General features: G+C 44.9%; 1 protein-coding gene across 6 annotated transcripts in view; it reads right to left on the bottom strand.

Annotated features, from left to right (window-relative positions):
* Window positions 1-19,002, bottom strand: part of gtf2ird1 (GTF2I repeat domain containing 1) — a 197,670-nt gene that overhangs the window by 47,659 nt on the left and 131,009 nt on the right. For 5 of the 6 annotated variants that reach the window (XM_072243217.1, XM_072243218.1, XM_072243216.1 and 2 more), the window contains 6 exons: window positions 18,225-18,314; window positions 17,322-17,375; window positions 15,849-15,908; window positions 10,378-10,561; window positions 4,931-4,989; window positions 2,740-2,820 (listed from right to left, as the gene is read on the bottom strand). In XM_072243217.1, the coding sequence (XP_072099318.1) occupies window positions 2,740-2,820; window positions 4,931-4,989; window positions 10,378-10,561; window positions 15,849-15,908; window positions 17,322-17,375; window positions 18,225-18,314 (528 nt within the window). The remainder of the gene's footprint in view (window positions 1-2,739; window positions 2,821-4,930; window positions 4,990-10,377; window positions 10,562-15,848; window positions 15,909-17,321; window positions 17,376-18,224; window positions 18,315-19,002) is intronic. The other variant, XM_072243219.1, reaches the window with a different exon arrangement.

Here is a 19,002-nt window from a genome sequence, read left to right as displayed (position 1 = left end):
AGGAGTTAGTTAAGTGGGTGACGGTCAGGGAAGTGAAGGGGAGAGCTCAGTTAGTAGAGAGCTCCCCTATGGCCATCCCCCTCAGTAATCACTATCTCGTTTTTGGATGCTGTTGAGGGGGGGTGACCTGACAGAGGACAACCATGGCGATTGGGTCTCTGGCACTGAGCCTGGTTCCGTGGTGCAGAAGGGAAAGAGGAAAATGAGGAATGCGGTAGTCATAGGGGATTCCATAGTGAGGGGAACAGACAGGAGGTTCTGTCAGCCTGATAGATTTACCCACCTGGTGTGTTGCCTCCCAGGTGTCAGGGTACAGGATGTCTCAGATCGGGTGAAGAGTATTCTTAAGGGAGAGGGTGAACAGCCAGAAGTCTTGGTACACATTGGTACCAATGACATAGGTAGAAAAAGGGAAGAGGTCTTGAAGAGAGAATTCAGGAAATTAGGCGGAAAGCTGAAAAGCAGGACCTCTAGGGTGTAATCTCAGGATTGCTGCCTGTGCCATTTCCCATGGTAGGGGAGTCTAGGACAAGAGGGCATGACTTCAGGATTGAAGGACGTCCATTTAGAACAGAGATGCAGAGAAATTACTTTAGTTAGAGGGTGGTAAATCTGTGGAATCTGTTGCCACGAGCAGCTGTGGAGGCCAAGTCATTGGGTGCATTTAAGGCAGAGATAGACAGGTTCTTGATTAGCCAGGGCATCAAAGGGTATGGGGTGAAGGCAGGGGAGTGGGGATGACTGGAAAAATTGGATCAGCCCATGATTGAATGGTGGAGCAGACTTGATGGGCCAAATAGCCCACTTCTACTGCTATATCTCACAGTCTTACGGTCTAAATGTCTTACTAATGTCTACGTAAACCTCATCTGCCTTCAACAATATATCTTGGAAAAACTCAATCAAATTAGACAAATAGGACATCCCAACCACAAAGCCATCTTGACTAACCCTAATCAATCCCATATTTCTATCTCACATCCTGTCCCTCAGTTTTTTTTCCAGTAACCTTCTGATCACTGACATAAGATACATTTTTCAGTAATTACCTGGTTTATCTCTGCTACCTCGCTTGAATAAAGTAACCACATTTGCTGCTCTCCTATCCTCTTCACCTCACCAGTGGCCAATGAAGGATCTGTGACAAGGCTCCAACCATCTCTATACTTTGGGATACATTCCATTTAACTGTATTACTAATAAATACCTTTCACTCAGTCCGGTACTCTGTCCTAAATCACCACTGCAGATTTCTACCCCAAGATCAACTCCTGTTGGGAAGAACCACAACTGGATTGGTGAAGTATGTGGGAGAAACGGATTTTGCAAAGGGCAAATGGTGTGGAGTTGAGCTGGATGAATCTTTGGATAAAAATGATGGAGATGTTGCTGGCACAAGGTAAGGAACCTTCTTGCTGACCTCTCCAGGTTCAGATGGCTCAGTTTCCTCATCAGCACATCCATCCATTACACAAAAAGAAGTGTAAATAAAAATATGTAAAATTTGAATTAAATAAGAAGTGGAAAATGAGACCCAAAAATATAATGACTTAGTGTACATGGGTTCATTGTCCATTCAGAAATCTGATGGCATTTTGTAGTAGTACAAAATGTAATCAGATTTCTGAATGGACAACGAACCCATGTATACTAATTCATTGACTTTTTTCTTTTTTTCCTCTCTTTTTGCTCTACTTATCTAATTTAAATTTTTAATATTGTTCTTATTGTAATTCACAGTTTTTAAAATTTATTAAGTATTGCGATGTACTGCTGCCACGGAAGAACATATTTCACGACATATGGCAGTGACATTAAACCTGATTCTGATGCCAGAGCATGCAAACTGACCACTGCAGTGTCTTTGACAAGCCAAACTCTGAAATAAGTATGTCACAATAATAAAGCCGTTCTCTTGAGTTATCTACTCCCTCTTTTCCCAATCATGTGCCCTCAAACTTTACATTTGAAGAATTGAATTTTTAATTGCAGAACCACAGATCAGCACTGATCTTACACGACATGGGAAAACGTGATCTAGGAAAGAAGAGAACCAATCTACCCGCTTCTGTACTCTGTTCTGCAATATTCTAAATCAGGGGTCCCCAACCTTTTGTGTACCGCGGACCGGTTTAATATTGACGATATTCTTGCGGACTGGCCGACAAGGGGGAGGGGGTGGTGTTCAAGTTCAACAGTGCGTGACAGGGAATGCGGAAAGGTGCAGCTGACTCGTATCATTTCATATCGCCAAATCATATCGTTTCCTCGCGGCCCGGTAGCACATGGGGATCACTGTTCTAAATTAATGTATCTACAAAAGTATCACTGCATTTATCTTGTAGTCTTGTTTGCAGCTATTAAATCATTTCAACTCATTTCCTAAGAGACTATTTGTTCTACTTAGTTGGAAGCACAAGTGTCACATCTACTGAGAGAGAGTGACTGATTGATTTCCTATGTGTGAACGAGTAAAGCAGATGGAGTTCTCTCAGAAAGTACCTTTGCTGTGTAACCTGCCATTCACTGGCGCAAAGCTACAGAGCTGAATTTTGAGATTTATTCATTTTACTCCATTTACCCCATTTACTCCATTTGCTTTATTTCCTATTTTAATAAGCATCTCAGATGGAAACCCCATAAACCTCATACACTGCCGATACAGTTGTTAGTTATACCATAGCTCAGCCAATAAGAGCTGCTGTCTTGCAGTTCCAGATGCCAAGGTTCAATTCTGACCTTCAGTGCTGTCTGTGTGGAGTTTGCACGTTCTCCCTGTGACTGAGTGGATTTCCTCAGGGTGCTCCAGTTTCCTCCCACCTGTCAAAAAAGGTGTAGATTGGTAGATTAATTAACCATTGAAAATTGCTTCCAGTGTGTAGGTGAGTGGGAGAAATGGAGGCGGGGGGAGAGGGAGAGGGGAGATGAAGTTGATGGGAATATAGGGAGAATAAAGAAGGGTTTGGATAGAAATTGTGTGCTCAATGGTCAGTGTGGAGTTAGTGGGCTGAAGAGCTTGAATCAATGACTCTACACCTATTCCTGTACACTTCTTATAATTCACTGTCAACCAACAACATCTCTGCACAAAGTGGTGTTCATTGAGCAGCACCCAAAGAATCTTAAATGTATCTTAGCTCTTATTTAATTGTCACACAAAGTCATCTGGTCTCACCCTATCAGAGATATACCCTTGTTCTACCCATTCTCTCCTCTACCTTCTCACTTCCATCCAGGACCTTAAACAGTCCTTCCAGGTGAAGCAACACTTCACTTGTGAGTCTGTTAGGGTCATTGATTGTGTTTGGTGCTCTGGGTGTGGCCTCCTGTACATCGGTGAGACCCGACGTAGATTGGGAGACTGCTTCACTGAGCATCTACGCTCCATCTGCCCGAACAAGTGGGATCTCCCAGTGGCCACCCATTTTAATTCCACTTCCCATTCTCATTTCAATATGCACATCCATGGCCTCCTCCACTGTAATGATGAGGCCACACTTAGGTTGGAGGAACAATCCCTTATATTCCGTTTGGGTAGTCTCCAAACTGATGGCATGAATATCGATTTCTCAAACCTCCAGTAATGCCCCCCAACCCAACCCCTCCTTCTCCATTTCCCATACCCCTTTCCCTCTCTCACCACATCTCACCAATCAACTTCCCAGCTCGTTACTTCATCCCTCCCCCTCCCAGGTTCCACCTACCACCTGGTGGTTCTCTCTTCCCCCCCCCACCCCACACTTTTTAAATCTATTCCTCAGCCTTTTTTTCTCCAGTCCTGCCAAAGGGTTTCGGCCCGAAATGTTGACTGTACTTTTTTCCATAGATGGTGCCTGGCCTGCTGAGTTCCTCAGGCATTTTGTGTGGTGCTCTACCTTCTGTGCTACCTAAAACTAGTGTTTCTTTCTCTCTTTCAGTTCTGTGAAAGATCTTGCACCTGAGCCATTAACAGTTTCTCTTACAGTATAGTGATCTTCCTGGAAGCCTGGTTACTAGGGCTTCATCCCATTGCTTTTCATGGCAGCTTGCTGGACAGAAGCTGCCTGCTGTATTTCCTTCAACAGTTACATTACACTTTAAGAGCTTTTAGTGTATGGGGTGCCCTGAGATCACGTTTATTTTCAGACATATGCTTCTATGAATAGGACATAATCTTTATATGGAACGGAGTTGAAGCTAAAAGGCCCTTTTTCTGTGCCCTATAATTATTACAAGGCAGAAGGATCTGCAGATGATCACACTGCATTATAGATGGCTGTACGTGGCACAGGCTGCTGTGTCAGCTTCATCCACACAGTCCCCTTTTTGCTCCTTCTCAAACTCATTACAACTTTTTGAAGCCAACCCTTGAAGGTGTTGGGCACGTGGCCAAGTGGTTAAGGCGTTCGCCTAGTGATCTGAAGGTCGCCAGTTCAAGCCTCAGCTGTGGCAGTGTGTTTGTGCCCTTGAGCAAGGCACTTAACCATACATTGCTCTAGTCTGTGCGAGGAGTGGCGCCCCACGCAGACTTCCAATCTGCGCCTTGTAAGGCATGAAAATGCCCGACACAGGCCTCTCATGGTCTGAGTCGACGTTCCCCTCTCCTCCCTCCCCTTGAAGGCTGAGATCACTTCAAAGAGCAGAGAGGCAGTAGAGATCTCACCTTGGCTGAAGTGAAGGCCAGATATCATTTGTAAATGCCTGGAGACTGGGACAACTTTAAGAGGTGCTATATAAATACAAATAGTTTTATTGTAGGTGCAGGCAGTCAGCACCGGAACAGTGTGGGAGTGGATCTGAAGCTGGGGACATGTGGAGGAAGGAAATAAGCAAGGAAGTGGACTGTCACTTTGATTAACCAAACTTTTATCTCCTTGAGTTTGGGGGATGGGGTGTGAGTTAGAACCTGATGTCTCACATCATGATCGACATCACATTACATTTTCCTTACCTCCTGAACTGGTTCTTTCCTTGCACGTGTCTTGCACCTCGCTCAGCAGCAGTTGCGGCCTGTGAGTGTAATATTAATGTGTTAATTCAGAACTTAACTTGCATCTAATAAAACCAATGTCTTTCATAAAATGCAAGGAAGGGAAAATAGAAAATTAGAACCAGCACCAGATCTGCAATTATCAAATACATTGTGAAATTCGGACACCTTTACATTAAGGAATATTAGATTAGATTATGAAGAGACGCAGTCCTCTTTTACTGTCATTTAGTAATGCATGCATTAAGAAACGATACAATGTTTTTCCAGAATGATATCACAGAAACACATGACAAACTGACTTAAAAACTGACAAAAACCACATAATTATAACATATAGTTACAACAGTGCAAAGCAATACCATAATTTGATAAGAACAGATCATGGCACGGTAAAAGTCTCAAAGTCTCTCGAAAGTTCCATCATCTCACGCAGACGGTGAACCTCCAGCGCCGCAAACTTGCCGATGCAGCATCCCGGAAGCATCCGACCACAGTCCAACTCCGAGTCCGTCCGAAAACTCCGAGCCTCCGACCACCTATTCGACACCGAGCACCGAGTACCATCTCTGCCGAGTACTTTGACCCCGGCCCCGGCAACAAGCAATAGGCAAAGCCAAGGATTTGGGGCCTTCCCCTCCAGAGATTCTCGATCGCACAGTAGCAGCGGCAGCGAAGCGGGCATTTCAGAAGTTTCTCCAGGTGTTCCTCCGTGCTTCTCACGGCTGTCTCCCTCAAATCCGGATTGTGCACGGCCCCCTAGTTAACACATACAATATCACTTGGAACAGCTGCGCGCGCTGCATCGCGCCGCCATCTTCTCCTCCCTCCTCCAATTCATTAGCGTGAATTGTGTGTTTTGAGAGGTGTTAAAAGCAGTACACCATCTACCTGTTGGCCTCAAAAGCAGCAGGGGATTCAGCTGGACCTTGCCACTTTACCCACCTGTAGAAGATGCTTCTGCAGATAATCACCTTTAACCACAAGCCCATCGGACAGTGGTCTGCATGGACCGTCCTGCAGAAGAACAAGACAATGAATCCTGTGGGATAGGTCCCAAGTGGACTTCCAAAGCAATCTGGAAGAATGTCTTATCGCCAGAGCTCAAGAACCAGCACCAAGACTGGGGTGGGGAGCAGCACCTCCCAGCAAGTTCCTCTTAGATAGTTCAAGTCTCAATTCTGCTGCACACTGCCCTTGATAATGGCTACGGTGCAGAAGAATTCCTTGTCCACCTCCTCGTGGACTGTGCATTTGCCAAGAAGAGCTGGAAAAAGATGCAGTGGTCCTTGCTGAGGTTTGTCAAAAGCTGCTGTGAAACACAGCGCCTTGTGCTCCATTGGACATTTACAAGGATGCAACGAGGCAAATATTGATTTCTGCAGGAAAACCATCTACTTAGTGAAATGTGCACCTTGGTCTGCCCGAAACCTTTTGGCCTTCCACTGCCCGGAGATGCCCAAAAGCAAATGCTACTAACCGGCACATTCCAATGCGTACACTATATGCTGATGGGTGCACTGAAGCTTTGTGCAACCACCACAAAGATTCAATAGGGAAGGACCACAGTCAACGGTCCTGCTGCCACTGCACCCAAAGGGCTGGGTTTCTCAAACTCTTCACATGTGCATGTGTCCTGCTCAAGGAGGAAACGTGTGACATTGACATCGATGGAGAAGGTACTGGATCGAAGGTACAGTGAAAGAAGTATAGTTATGTGTGTATCTGTTACGATTAAAGAATATTTTTGAAAAGAAAGTCCCAGCAACACGAGAGAGACTGTGACCTATAGGCAGTTCTCCTAGAACATGAGGGACTCATTTGCTGACACAGAGATGGAACTTACTGCTGAACCAGGGACCAATCTAACATCTCTTTCCTGCAACTCTTGTTGAACTGAATTGACTTTATTTCTTACCTCCTTCACATACATGGGGAGTAAAAATCTTTACGTTACGCCGCCGTCTAAAAGTACAATGTGCAATCATAGTAATTTATAATAAATAGAACAGTCACTGTCAATAGAACACTGGCCAGCAGGTGGCGCAGTGGCATCAGTGCCGGACTTTGGAGCGGAGCCTCCTGAGTTCGAATCCAAGTTGGGCCACCCCCCTGAGCACGCCTTCCATCCGTGCCAGGTTGAGCGTCAAGCTAGCCACCTGGCCTCGTAAAAAAAAAGGGTCGAGTCAGGAATGTTCAGATTGTGACCCGGTTAATCCGAAAGGAGACCAACCCTGACACTACGCGCCAGACAAGAATGGCTGGCTGACTGTCTGGTGCGACACGCTAAGAAGGAAGGAATAGAACGCTCAAATCAGTGTGAGCTAATCAGTCTGATGGCTTGGTGGAAGAGTTTGTTCCCTTGGAACAGACATGGCTGTGACTTCAACACGAGGATGCCATCCAGCGACCCAAGTTCACTCCTGACTTTGAGTGTTATCCATGTGGAGTTTGTATATGGTCCCCATGGTGACTGCGTTTTCTGCCAGGTGCTCCAGTTCCCTTCTGCATCCCAGAGATGTATGGGTCGGTGGGTCTTGAATTTTAAATTACCCTTAGTGTTGGAAGGAAAAAGGATCGAGATAGGGAGTTGACAGGCATGCAAGGGAGAACAAGCTACAATGAAATGGTAAGATTGGGACGATGGCACTGTTCTGTTGGGTGCTGGCATGGAGCTGTTGGGCCACATGACCTTACTCTATGAGGTAATAATTGAATCACAGTCTCTAAGGTTCTTTTTGATTCAACCACATTTTGCATATTATTGAAATAATTATAAGTGCAAAATCTAACAGATAATTTTCATCATCTCCAGAAGGTATCCCGCATAGACACAGTTACCCTTCCCTTTAACCTTCATCATTCTGAAGAGAAGTTTTACTCTAAGCCTTTCTGGCCCACTCTTAGAACACAAGAACACAAGAAATAGGAGCAGGAGTAGGCCATCTGGCCTGTCGAGCCTGCTCTGCCATTCAATAAGATCATGATCATAGACTCATCTCCACCTACCTGCCTTTTCCCCATAACCCTCAATACCCCTACTATGCAAAAATCTATCCAACTTTGCCTTAAATATATCTACTGAGGGAGCCTCCACTGTTTCATCGGGCAGAGAATTCCACAACTATCAATGATTCCCTTTCTCATGGCACTGCCCCATAAAACCGCAGGAGAGGCTTTTTTTTTAACCTCTTCCCACCATCTACCAGCACAGATGGTCCTTCCAAGTGAAGCATTTCTTCTAGTTTATTATACTGCATTCATGATTTGGTCTCCTCCACAAAGGAGAAACCAAAAGTGGATCAGTGACTGCTTTGAAGAACACCTCTGCTTGGTCTGCAAGAGCAACCTTGAGCTCCCAGTCCTCAATTCCCCATCCAGCTCCCATGCTTACCCATCTGATTTCAACCTCCTACACTGCTTCAGCGATGGAACCTTAAGGAATAGCATCACATCTTCTGCCTGGGTTTTGCAGGCACTGGTCTTGGTATTAAATTTAACAATTCTCAAATAGCTTCCTTTTCACAGGCCATGAATAAGACTGAACATTTATGTTTTAATTTCTTTCTGTTTTTCCCTTAACTACTTTGGTCTGCACCCCATCACAGACGTTCTTCTATTTGCTGGTTTGATTCTTTTTATTAAGGAAGGACATTGCTAGTTAGATTGATAGGCTTGAATTCATGAGCTAATGCTCATGTTTTTCTAATCAATGCACTGTAGCAGTCCAATGCTGAATTTAACAGTTTCAGGCCTTTACACGAGGAATTCTGCAGATGCTGGAAATTCAAGCAACATGCATCAAAGTTGCTGGTGAATGCAGCAGGCCAGGCAACATCTCTAGGAAGAGGCACAGTCGACGTTTCAGGCCGAGACCCTTCGTCAGGACTAACTGAAAGAAGAGCTAGTAAGAGATTTGAAAGTGGGAGGGAGAGGGGGAGATCCAAAATGATAGACAGGTATATGGAGGAATCTAAGGTGGGGGCTTATATGGGAGGCAGGGTTCGAGGGTCGGCACAACATTGTGGGCCGAAGGGCCTGTACTGTGCTGTACAATTCTATAGGAGAAGACAGGAGGGGGAGAGATGGAGCCAAGAGCTGGACAGGTGATTGGCAAAAGGGATATGAAAGGATCATGGGACAGGAGGCCCAGGGAGAAAAAAAGGGGGGTGGGGGGAAGCCCAGAGGATGGGCAAGGGGTATAGTCAGAGGGACAGAGGGAGGAAAAGGAGAGAGAAAAAGAATGTGTGAAAATAACGGATGGGGTACAAGGGAGAGGTGGAGCATTAGCGGAAGTTAGAGAAGTCAATGTTCATGCCATCAGGTTGGAGGCTACCCAGACGGAATATAAGGTGTTGTTCCTCCAGACCTTTGATCAGTCTCTCTAGGCAGCGGGACTCAGGCCCAAGAGTGAGGAATGACCCATTTAAGCACCAGGCCAGATTGAAAAGGTCAATGTGTCGGGGCTGGAGGCAAGGGATGGGCTGATGTTCAGTTCGTTGCTCTGTGAAATTTACTCATCTCTGCACTGAACTGAGGCTGTGGCCTGCAACTAGCTTACTTTCATGAACTTCAGTTCAGAATGCTACTGACTTGCTTTTATTGTTTGCACTATTTCCTTTTTCCTCTGCATATTGGGTGTTCGATGGGCTTCTTTTGTTTTAATGGTTCTACTGGGTTTCTTTGTTTTATTTTATGGCTGCCTGTAAGGAGACGAATCTCAAGGTTGTATAAAGTATACATATTTGATAATAGATGTACTTTGAACTCTTTACAGCTGGAGTGCAGTCATGTGCGCAAAGGTCCTGCCAGGGAAGGAGAGGGTGTTTGCTGGTGCTGCACTGGGAATCTTCTGTCAGTTCACTACCTTCGATGCAAAGGAATGCACTATCTTCTGCTCTTCTACGTGGCTTGTGTCCCGATGGAGGTTGTTTTGCCAAAGTTGCCTGCTCCCCATCTCCTGTTTCAACTGTTCACACCCTCCCTGCATTTCGTATGTTGGGTTTATCCAGTTCTTTTCATTCTGCCTCTCTTTTCTTTTATGTTATCACTTCTGTTAGTTAACCTCTTCCAGCCAAGCAAACAACTAGCATTAGGGTTTCTTTGAGGCTCCCCCTTCTTCTTTTCCTCATTCTGCTCCTCCCAATGTTTTCATGCAATTCATTATTTCTTTCTGTCGGAGGGAAATTGCTTGTAACATTAATTGCTTCTCTTCAAGTCTCTCCCATAAACATTTCAATAACTGCTTCTAGCATTTTAATTCATTATTTCCAGTTTTATAGCCTTTTTGTGTATCGCTCAGGTACTCCCTGAATGAGTGAGTCAGTCAGGCAGTATTAATAGGAATTCTTGTTCCCTCATGACCTGTTTGAGGTTCATTAGCATGAGCTATTTCCAATATGTCTTACCTTTTGATGATAAACCGAATGTTCTCACTCACTTCCAAAATCTTCTGAAGTTTGGAAATTCCAAAGCAACTGGGTGCCCTGAATGAAATACCATCTGGCAATCCATCGACAAACAAATCTTCAGGATGGGACTGGAATTTCATATACGGGACTTTCACTGGATCGGAGAATCCCATTGCTTCAGCTGAAACAAACAACAGATTGAAGGTCATCAATAGGGTGAATTGTACAAATCTCCTCAGGAATGTCTGTGTGTGGACTCAGGGGTGGCAACCTATGGCAAGTGCAAAAAAATTTATTGGCATGCAGCATGCAGTGCTGCCACTTGGATTACTTAACCCTATCCAAATTAAAAAGATACTTAATGATTATCTGCACCATCAAATGAAGCAGCAAATTATATTTTATAGCCCGAGAGTAGTGAAATGCTTTCGCAGGAAAAGTCTCCTACTGACTTGGTGGTAGATGGACAGTTGGAAGAACATGTGATGTTATATGATACGTTTTGAAGTCCTCGCAAAACTGGCATACACATCAGCATTTGGACTGCAAATGATCGGGCCAGTTGGTATTGGCTTCACTCTGCTGATATTTTTTTCTTCTGTTATTTGCGAGTGTGCACTGGATACCCAGCAACAATAAACGTAAATACTGCATGTATGGTAATTTAGAAACAACATGAATATTCATGTGAGTTATTGTTTATCAAGTCTAATCACAGGAGCAGACTTAATGCTGAGACTAGTGTTATGTGCAGAGGTCTCAAACCAACCAAGTACAAACTGAATATTAAATAATTGTCATCGTTAGTACGGCACGAAAAGTCTCACTGGGGTTAAAGTGTGATTATTTTTCTTTCCTTGACCTTTTTATGAATATACACCAAAGCTTATAATTTCATATTCACATTTCTGTTATCAATAACAATGCTATTTAGGAATGATGTTATTTTTCAATTCTCTTTTGAGAAGATTATTAAAAATTTTTGAACAGGTTTTCAAAAGTGCTTCATTATTACAATCTGTCTCTGTTAATAATTTTATTTCTATTTTATAAATAATACTGGACAACAAAGATTTTGGACTACTGCTCATGAAAATCACCATGCAATGCCCTATCATGCATCATATTTTTTAAAATCTGCTCTATTTGTTATTTCAATTCATAATTCAAGGCAGAATAACTGATGCCAAGGTTAAGGTATTTTTGTTGGTCCACAAATCAAACAGGTCATCAATGACAGGTAATTCAAAGAACTTTCAGTGGGACCAGAGAATGCATTCAAGGATGTAGTTGAAAATTTTCTTGGCAACTACGGAACACCAAACTACATGCAGCTGGTTGACAACATGCTTCAAGCATACAAAACCATGAAGTGCAACATGTGACATTTTCTGCACTTCCATTTAGACTTGTTCCCCGTAAATCTTGGTGCTGTCAATGACGAACATGGTGAAAGGTTTCACTAGGACATTGGGTCATTACGAAACATTATCAGGGCATCTGGAACTCATCAATGCTGGCTGATTATTGTTGTACACTTAAGTGAGAAGATTTAAGATGGCATTACCAAAGACATGTGACAGCTTACTGGTAGTTCGAAAGCAAAGGAATTCAATTAAAAACATTACTAATAACACTTTATTTTGAGGTGAATTGTGAACTACTACTGCAAACAATGAAGAGGTGAATGAAGGCAAAGAAAGTTTGCGACAGGTGCTCTGCTGATGCGCTGCAAAATCGATGCACTTGGAGTTGGAGCCATGTTTGCTGGAGTGGCTGATTTGGAGGGAAGAAGACAGGACAGGGGAGTTCCAATGCCCGTCCAGCTGCGAGGGTGGATTGCTCTAAGTGCCGAGCCGATTTGGAGAGGCCGAGGATAGCTTCTTCAGCGGCAAAATCCAGGTCCAAAGAGAATCGCTGGCTGGAGTGTTCAGGGCCAAGAGCGGTTCGCCACAGCGAGGACCAGGTCCTAAAGTGAGGTACAATCCACTGCTTGGACAACCTAAACGCTGGCCCACATAGACTGGAAGGTCAGGGTTTCCAGAGCTGAGCAAGGTTGGATCGCTCAGGGCGCCAAACCGATTTGGAGAGGTCAAGAATGGCTTCTTTGGCAGTGAAATCTAAGCCCAGAGTGATACACTGTGCAGGGCCCCAGTGTGAGGTGCAATCCGCTGTTTGGACAATTTACACGCCAGCCCAGATAGACTGGGGGCTCCTCTCTCTGCAATGCTAAGACTGTGAGACTGTCCTGGCTACTGTGCTTCGTGTCTGTGAACTCTGCGGTAATTTGTCCCACTAATATAATGAACTCAATACAGAGGCTTTGGGCCTACTCTGGGGATTTGGATCTAAGGGCTCAATTTAGTTTGAAATGCTGTTGTTGTTGCTCACTTCTTTTGATCACATGATTTTTTTTTCTTTCTTTGTGTACATCGGGGGTTGGTCTTAATTTTTTTTCTAATTGGATTATTTCAGGTTCCTTGCTTTGCACCTGCCTGTAAGCAGGTAAGTCTCAAGGTTGTATAATTTATACCTTCTTTGATAATAAATGTATTTTGAATGCTTTGAGAAGCCTCAGACACTGAGTATAAACAAAAGTCATCAAGAAAAATATTTTTAGCCTAGTTGAACTATTGCAGAGCATCAGCACCGTTATGCAGCTACGTGTATTATATTCAATAAAAGTTAGCTTCTTGTTTCTCCAAATTCCTACCTGATACAAGTAGTTTGAAATTATATTTGTGTTCAACTTCAAGTGGTCTATCATAACCATAAAAAGGAAGCAACGGCTTCAAAAAAATTTGTTGTCTAATACAGATAAATAAGCAATTTGACTCATCCATTGTTACTAATTCATTAATCAATGATACTCTCTGCTCAGAATCACCCTGGCATGCATGAGAATATTTTTAGAAGATTATCACCAGTTTGGGCACACGCTCTCAAAAAGGTTCACCACATCTGTGTGAGTTGGTACCTTCGACAACATCTACAGAAGCTGCTGCCTCAGGAAGGTGAACTATCATCAAGATTCCCCACCATCTGGGTCATGCCCTCTTCTCGTTACTATCATCAGGTAGAGGTACAGAGACCTGAAGTCCCACATCACAAGGATCAGGAGCAACAACTTTACTATAACCATCAGATAACCATCGATTTCCCTCCACGCCGCTCTGACATATTGGGAAATCATGTTCGTGGCAAGTTATAGCAGTGGTTTGCCTTTGCCTTCTGCCGGGTGAGTTTAAAGAGATCACCACCTCTTGCAGTGGATAACCAGGACCTCTAAGTGCCTTGTCGTGCTCTTAGCGCTCCACAAACGCCTGCTGGCCTGCCTTCTTGACCGCTGGACTATTAATCGGTCTCTTCCGCTCAATCCGCCAGGGCCAGACTTCACACGCTGGGACAGGCAGATCCCCTAACTCACCGAGGGTCGAAGACCCGTCGGCTACCCTCACCTGGTTTGGCCCATCTGCCGAGACGGCTTACCGGGGTGTGGCCGCTACGCGTGCTACAGCTACTTGGAGCCACAACTGAGAGCTAAGTGCCAGGTGGGGACCAAAGGTGGACGAGCTGCAATGAAAAAGGGCACAGCAGGCCCCCCACCAGAGATGCTACCCCTCCCTGGATGCCCCATACACCAAGGTTAGAAACCAGATTACAAACATTCAGACAGAGTTGAGTGTAAAATAGATGTGGGACGTGACAACACATTAAAACACTTTTGGATAAATAAGGGAAATTAAGATGATGTGGTAATTTGCACTTGGTGAATTCAAACATTTCTCTCTGATTACCTCCACCTGACCGGAATTCCATGATAACTCAAATCCAGCACTGTCTCTCAGTCAAACTTTACGGGGCTTTTTACTTCAAGTGTGCTCAGAACTGTCCTAATGTTCTGTCGTATGGCTCTCACTGGACAATTTCCTAGATCTTCTCCAGAATTGCGGGAAATTTACAGAGGTTACAAAAGCTTTGGTGAGCTGACAGACAGTCTTACCAACAATTTCCATTCCAATGACAGTGCAGTGATGTCATCATCTGTTCCAAAGACATCACAGTGACGCAACTGGGGGTACCTAGGATTTCACCTACCACCCCACCAGCCTCCAGATCCAGCACATTATCCTCCGCAACTTCCGCCACCTTCAACAGGACCCCACCACAAAGCACATCTTTCCCTCTCCACTTTCCGCAGGGATCGATCCCTCCGCGACTCACTTATCTGCATGTCCATCGCCACGGATCTCCCACCCGGCACTTCTCCCTGTAAACGTAAGTGCTACACCTGTCCCTACACCTCCTCTCTTGCCACCATTCAGGACCCCAAACAGTCCTTCCAGGTGAGGCAACACCTTACTTGCAAATCTGTTGGGGTCATCTATTGCATCCAGTGCTCCCGGTGCGGCCTCCTCTACATCGGTGAAACCCGACGCAGATTGGGGGACCGCTTCATCGAGCACCTCCGCTCCGTCCGCCACAACAGACAGGATCTCCCGGTAGCCACCCACTTCAACTCTGCTTCCCATTCCCATTCAGATATGTCCATACATGGCCTCCTCTACTGCCATGATGAGGCTAAACTCAGGTTGCAGGAGCAACACCTCCTATACCATCTAGGTAGTCTCCAGCCCCTTGGTATGAACATGGAATTCTCCAACTTCCGGTAATTCCCTCCCCCTCCCTTCCTCTATCCCTATTTCACATCACCTCCTTCATAGTTCCACCTCCTTCTACTATTGTTCTCCTGCCAATCACCTCCCTGCTTCCCCTCCCCACCCCTTTGTCTTTCAAATTACTGTTTTTTTCAACTACCAGCATTCTTCAAACCCTCCCCAAAGTTCTTTCTTCAGTCCTGACGAAGGGTTTTGGCCCGAAACGTTGACTAATCTTTTCAACTGATGCTGACTGACCTGCTGAGTTCCTCCAGCACATTGTGAGTGTTCAGTGATGCAATCACATTCCATTCTAATAACAATCATAATGTTTCTTTAAGACTTGGCATCTTCTAGACCAGTGAGATCAAAAATCTTTCATTACAACGTCAGCATAATTCTGCTCAGAAACATTTTAGAACATCACAGTGATGTCACCATCTTTACTTCCAATGACATCACATATTTGTATCGGCCGTCACCTTGACTCCACATTCCAGAGGATGTGTCAGGTTGATGAGAGATAGTTGTGTGATGGTTGGAGGGAGGGGGAGAAGACAGTGGGGAGGGGGGAGAGTTGGGGGGGAGACTGGGGGAAGGGAGAGTGGGGGAGGGGGAAGGGGAGAACGAGACGGGGAGAGGGGCAGATGGAGATTTTATGTGCGAGTCTGAGTCTGAGTATGAGAGTGAGTGGGAGAGAGACAGAGAGAGAGAGAGAGAGAGAGAGAGAGAGAGAGAGTGTGTGTGTGAGAGAGAGAGAGTGTGTGTGTGTGAGAGAGAGATAAATATTCTAATTCATTATTAACTTACCATACTTTCTGTTGAAAAGATTCTCCACTTGTTTCTTCAGTTGTACAATCTTCCACTCTTCTGAAAGAAAATCGCATCAGAAGTAGAATCATGCAGACAATATACAATGAGCCCGCTCACTATTATAAAGACTTTTACCCAGGGACTTTAGTGCTAGTCAAAAATGCCATGGAAAAGTTAACTATCAAATACTCCTCCTTACCTTTCACTAAATGCCCACTACTCTTTCACTTTTATTCCACTTACTTCTTCCAATAGTTATCAATAGATACATGCCAAGGACTCAGCCCTCTATGGGAACACAAAGCTGAAGTGGAGAGCCCAGTGCAATGCTGATGGAATACAATCCTCTAAGCACTTTCAATGTTGTAGATGAAACTGATCCCTTCAGCCCTCAGAATTTTCAGAATTATTCTGAAAATGAAAATAGCTTCCTATTAATGTGACAAATATTTCTCCCTCAAGCAACATCAATAAGACCTTTGGCCACTGTCTCATTGCTGTATGTGGGCCACATTCATTTCAAGGTCACAAATGAAGAAATACAAAAATCAATACTTTTTCTTTCTATTGCCTGGTACTCATTGATAGATCCTTTCCTCATTAGATCCTCTTCCAGATATCTTTCATTTATGACTTTGATAGATCCTTCCCCCAATCCAAACAATGATTCTTCATTGAAATTGTACAAGACTTTGGTGAGGCCCAATTTGTATTGTGTGCAGTTTTGGCCACCTACCTACGGGAACGATTTAAATAAGGTTGAAGGAGTTCAGAGAAAATTTACAAGGATGTTGCCCGGACTGAGGGACATTCTTTATAAGGAAAGATTGAATAGGTTAGCACTTTATTCCTTGGAATGTAGAAGATTGAGAGGAGATTTGATAGAGGTATACAAAATTATGCGGGATATAGATAGGATAAATGCAAGCAGACTTTTTCCACTGAAGTTGAGTGGGTCTACAACTAGAGGTCAGAGGTAAGGTTGATAGTTTTAAAAACTTAGGGGAAACACAAGAGGAAATTTCTTCACATGGAGGGTCATTAAAGTGTGAAACGAGCTGCCACCACAAGTAGTGTACACAAGTTTGATTTCAACGATTGAGGGGAGTTTGGATAAGTACATGAATGATAGGAGTATGGAGGGCTATGGTCCCGAAGCAGGTCGATGGAAGTTGGCAGCATGGGCTAGATAGGCTGAATGGCCTGTTTCTGAGCTGTACTTTTCTATGACTCTTTAATATCCATGGGTAGATCCCCTCCCACAATTTGGGTCAACTAGGTCCCCCCCCCCCCCCCCAGTAAAGCTGGTCCATGGCACATTGGCACATTCACTTCATTCTCAGCTACCAGTCAATTGAATTCCCTAATGTTATTGTGTTGATATCCCCATATAGAATCATAAAGGTCACTTAGAGGGCTTTGTACTACCCGCCGCTCTTTGTTTTGTACATTTGACAGCAAACCACTGACCTTCCATCACCACATGTTGGTCCTTGTGGTTAGAAACGTCATCCTGTACAGAATCTAAGGACGGGAGGGAGAAAGGCAGCACACCATTTTACTTAGTTGGTAACATTTAGCAGACCATTTCCAGTTCACATTCAAGTCAAGAGTAAACATTGACAATGACCAGTTTGAGCAGAGCGCGGTCTATGCAGTAAGTGTACTCATGTAAAGATGCACAGGATGCTCACACAAAACAAGTGGTAGCACTGGGGCAGTGTGTGCAGGGAGCTCCTCTCCACTCATTCAGACTTCCTCTTTGGCTTCAGATTTCTCCGATAAAGCACAACTAACACGTCCACCAACAGGACAACCCAGTGGTGAAGTGGTCCTGTACACTGACACCACTTCACAGGGTGACAATTTATTACCGTGCACTTTGCCCTCCTGCGTGAACATGCAGGCACTTACCCGTCTCTACTCTTAAACCGACAATCACCCTGGCTGTGCCGGGAACCCGATGCGTACACTAGTCCTCACCACCTGTTAGCAAACCCCCCTCCCACAGCACTGAATCATCCCATCGGTCAGTGTAGAGGGGCTGGTACAGGCTGGGTTGGGGGGAGCAGTGGGACAGCTTAGCGCTGCGATCTATGGCCTGGACAGCACAGAGAGCGTGGGCCACTGCTGGGGTCAAGCAGCGCTTGCTGTGCACATTCACATACTGACTGGACCCCGCTGGCACTCACATCGTGTCCTGATGGATGCAATGGAAGCTGGTACGTTCCCTCACATGGTTTTTCTGCACAGTTCTCACCATCTGGAACCTCCGCAACTGCGGTCATCAGTCATCAAGAAGGGCCAGAGGTGGATAGGGGTTACATATCATCAATTTCTCTACAGCGTGACCAAGTTATGAAGAACACGTACCAGAAGGAGATGCCACCAGGATGTCAGGCTCATCACTGCTTGACCTATCAGAGAGATTTTCGCTGAGATCATCCAAGGATGTACTTGCATCTGTTAGGTGAAGAGAGTTAGTGAATTAGTGAGAGGGAAAAGGCCCTTTCCAAATGGTGATCTTGCACCTTTGGTCACACAGATACACAGGAATGTCGAAACCCCTCCTCCCCAGCACTGTTCACTTCCGGTTTCATTTTGTATGATATCAGGTCTAGGGCACAAAATAAAGCTTCACACTTGCCCAGAAACTGCGTCAGTTGTCCTGATCCAACAGAAACTGGGGAGCATTGTGCCATCGTAAGATATAAGAGCAGCATTAGGCCATTCAGCCCATCGAGTCTGTTCAATCGTGGCTGATTTTTCCCTCTCAACCCCATTCTCCTGCCTTCTCCCCATAACCTTTGATGCTCTATTAATCAAGAACCTATCAACATCCGCTTTAAATAGGCGGGAGGACAAGATGGCGGCACGCCTGCGTGTGTGCAGCCCTCCGGTGAAAAATGATATTGTATCTGTTAAATAGGGGCCGTGGACAATTCTGATTTGATGGAGAATGGACGTGAAAGCACAGAGGAACATCTGGAGGAGTTTCTGAAACGCCCGTTAGCTGCTGTCGTTACTGTGTGGTCGGGAATCTTTCGGAGGGTAGGCCTCAAAATCCCCGGCCTTGCCTGCTTTTGGCGACCGAGAAGGAGGTCGAATCATTCGGACAGAGATGGCGCTCAGTACTCAGTGTTGGAGAGCT

Source organism: Mobula birostris, chromosome 25, assembly GCF_030028105.1.
Source record: "Mobula birostris isolate sMobBir1 chromosome 25, sMobBir1.hap1, whole genome shotgun sequence".
In the NCBI taxonomy this organism is placed as follows: domain Eukaryota; kingdom Metazoa; phylum Chordata; class Chondrichthyes; order Myliobatiformes; family Myliobatidae; genus Mobula; species Mobula birostris.
The sequence above is the reverse complement of the archived record's forward strand: the minus strand, read 5'-3'. Positions and strand labels throughout refer to the sequence as shown.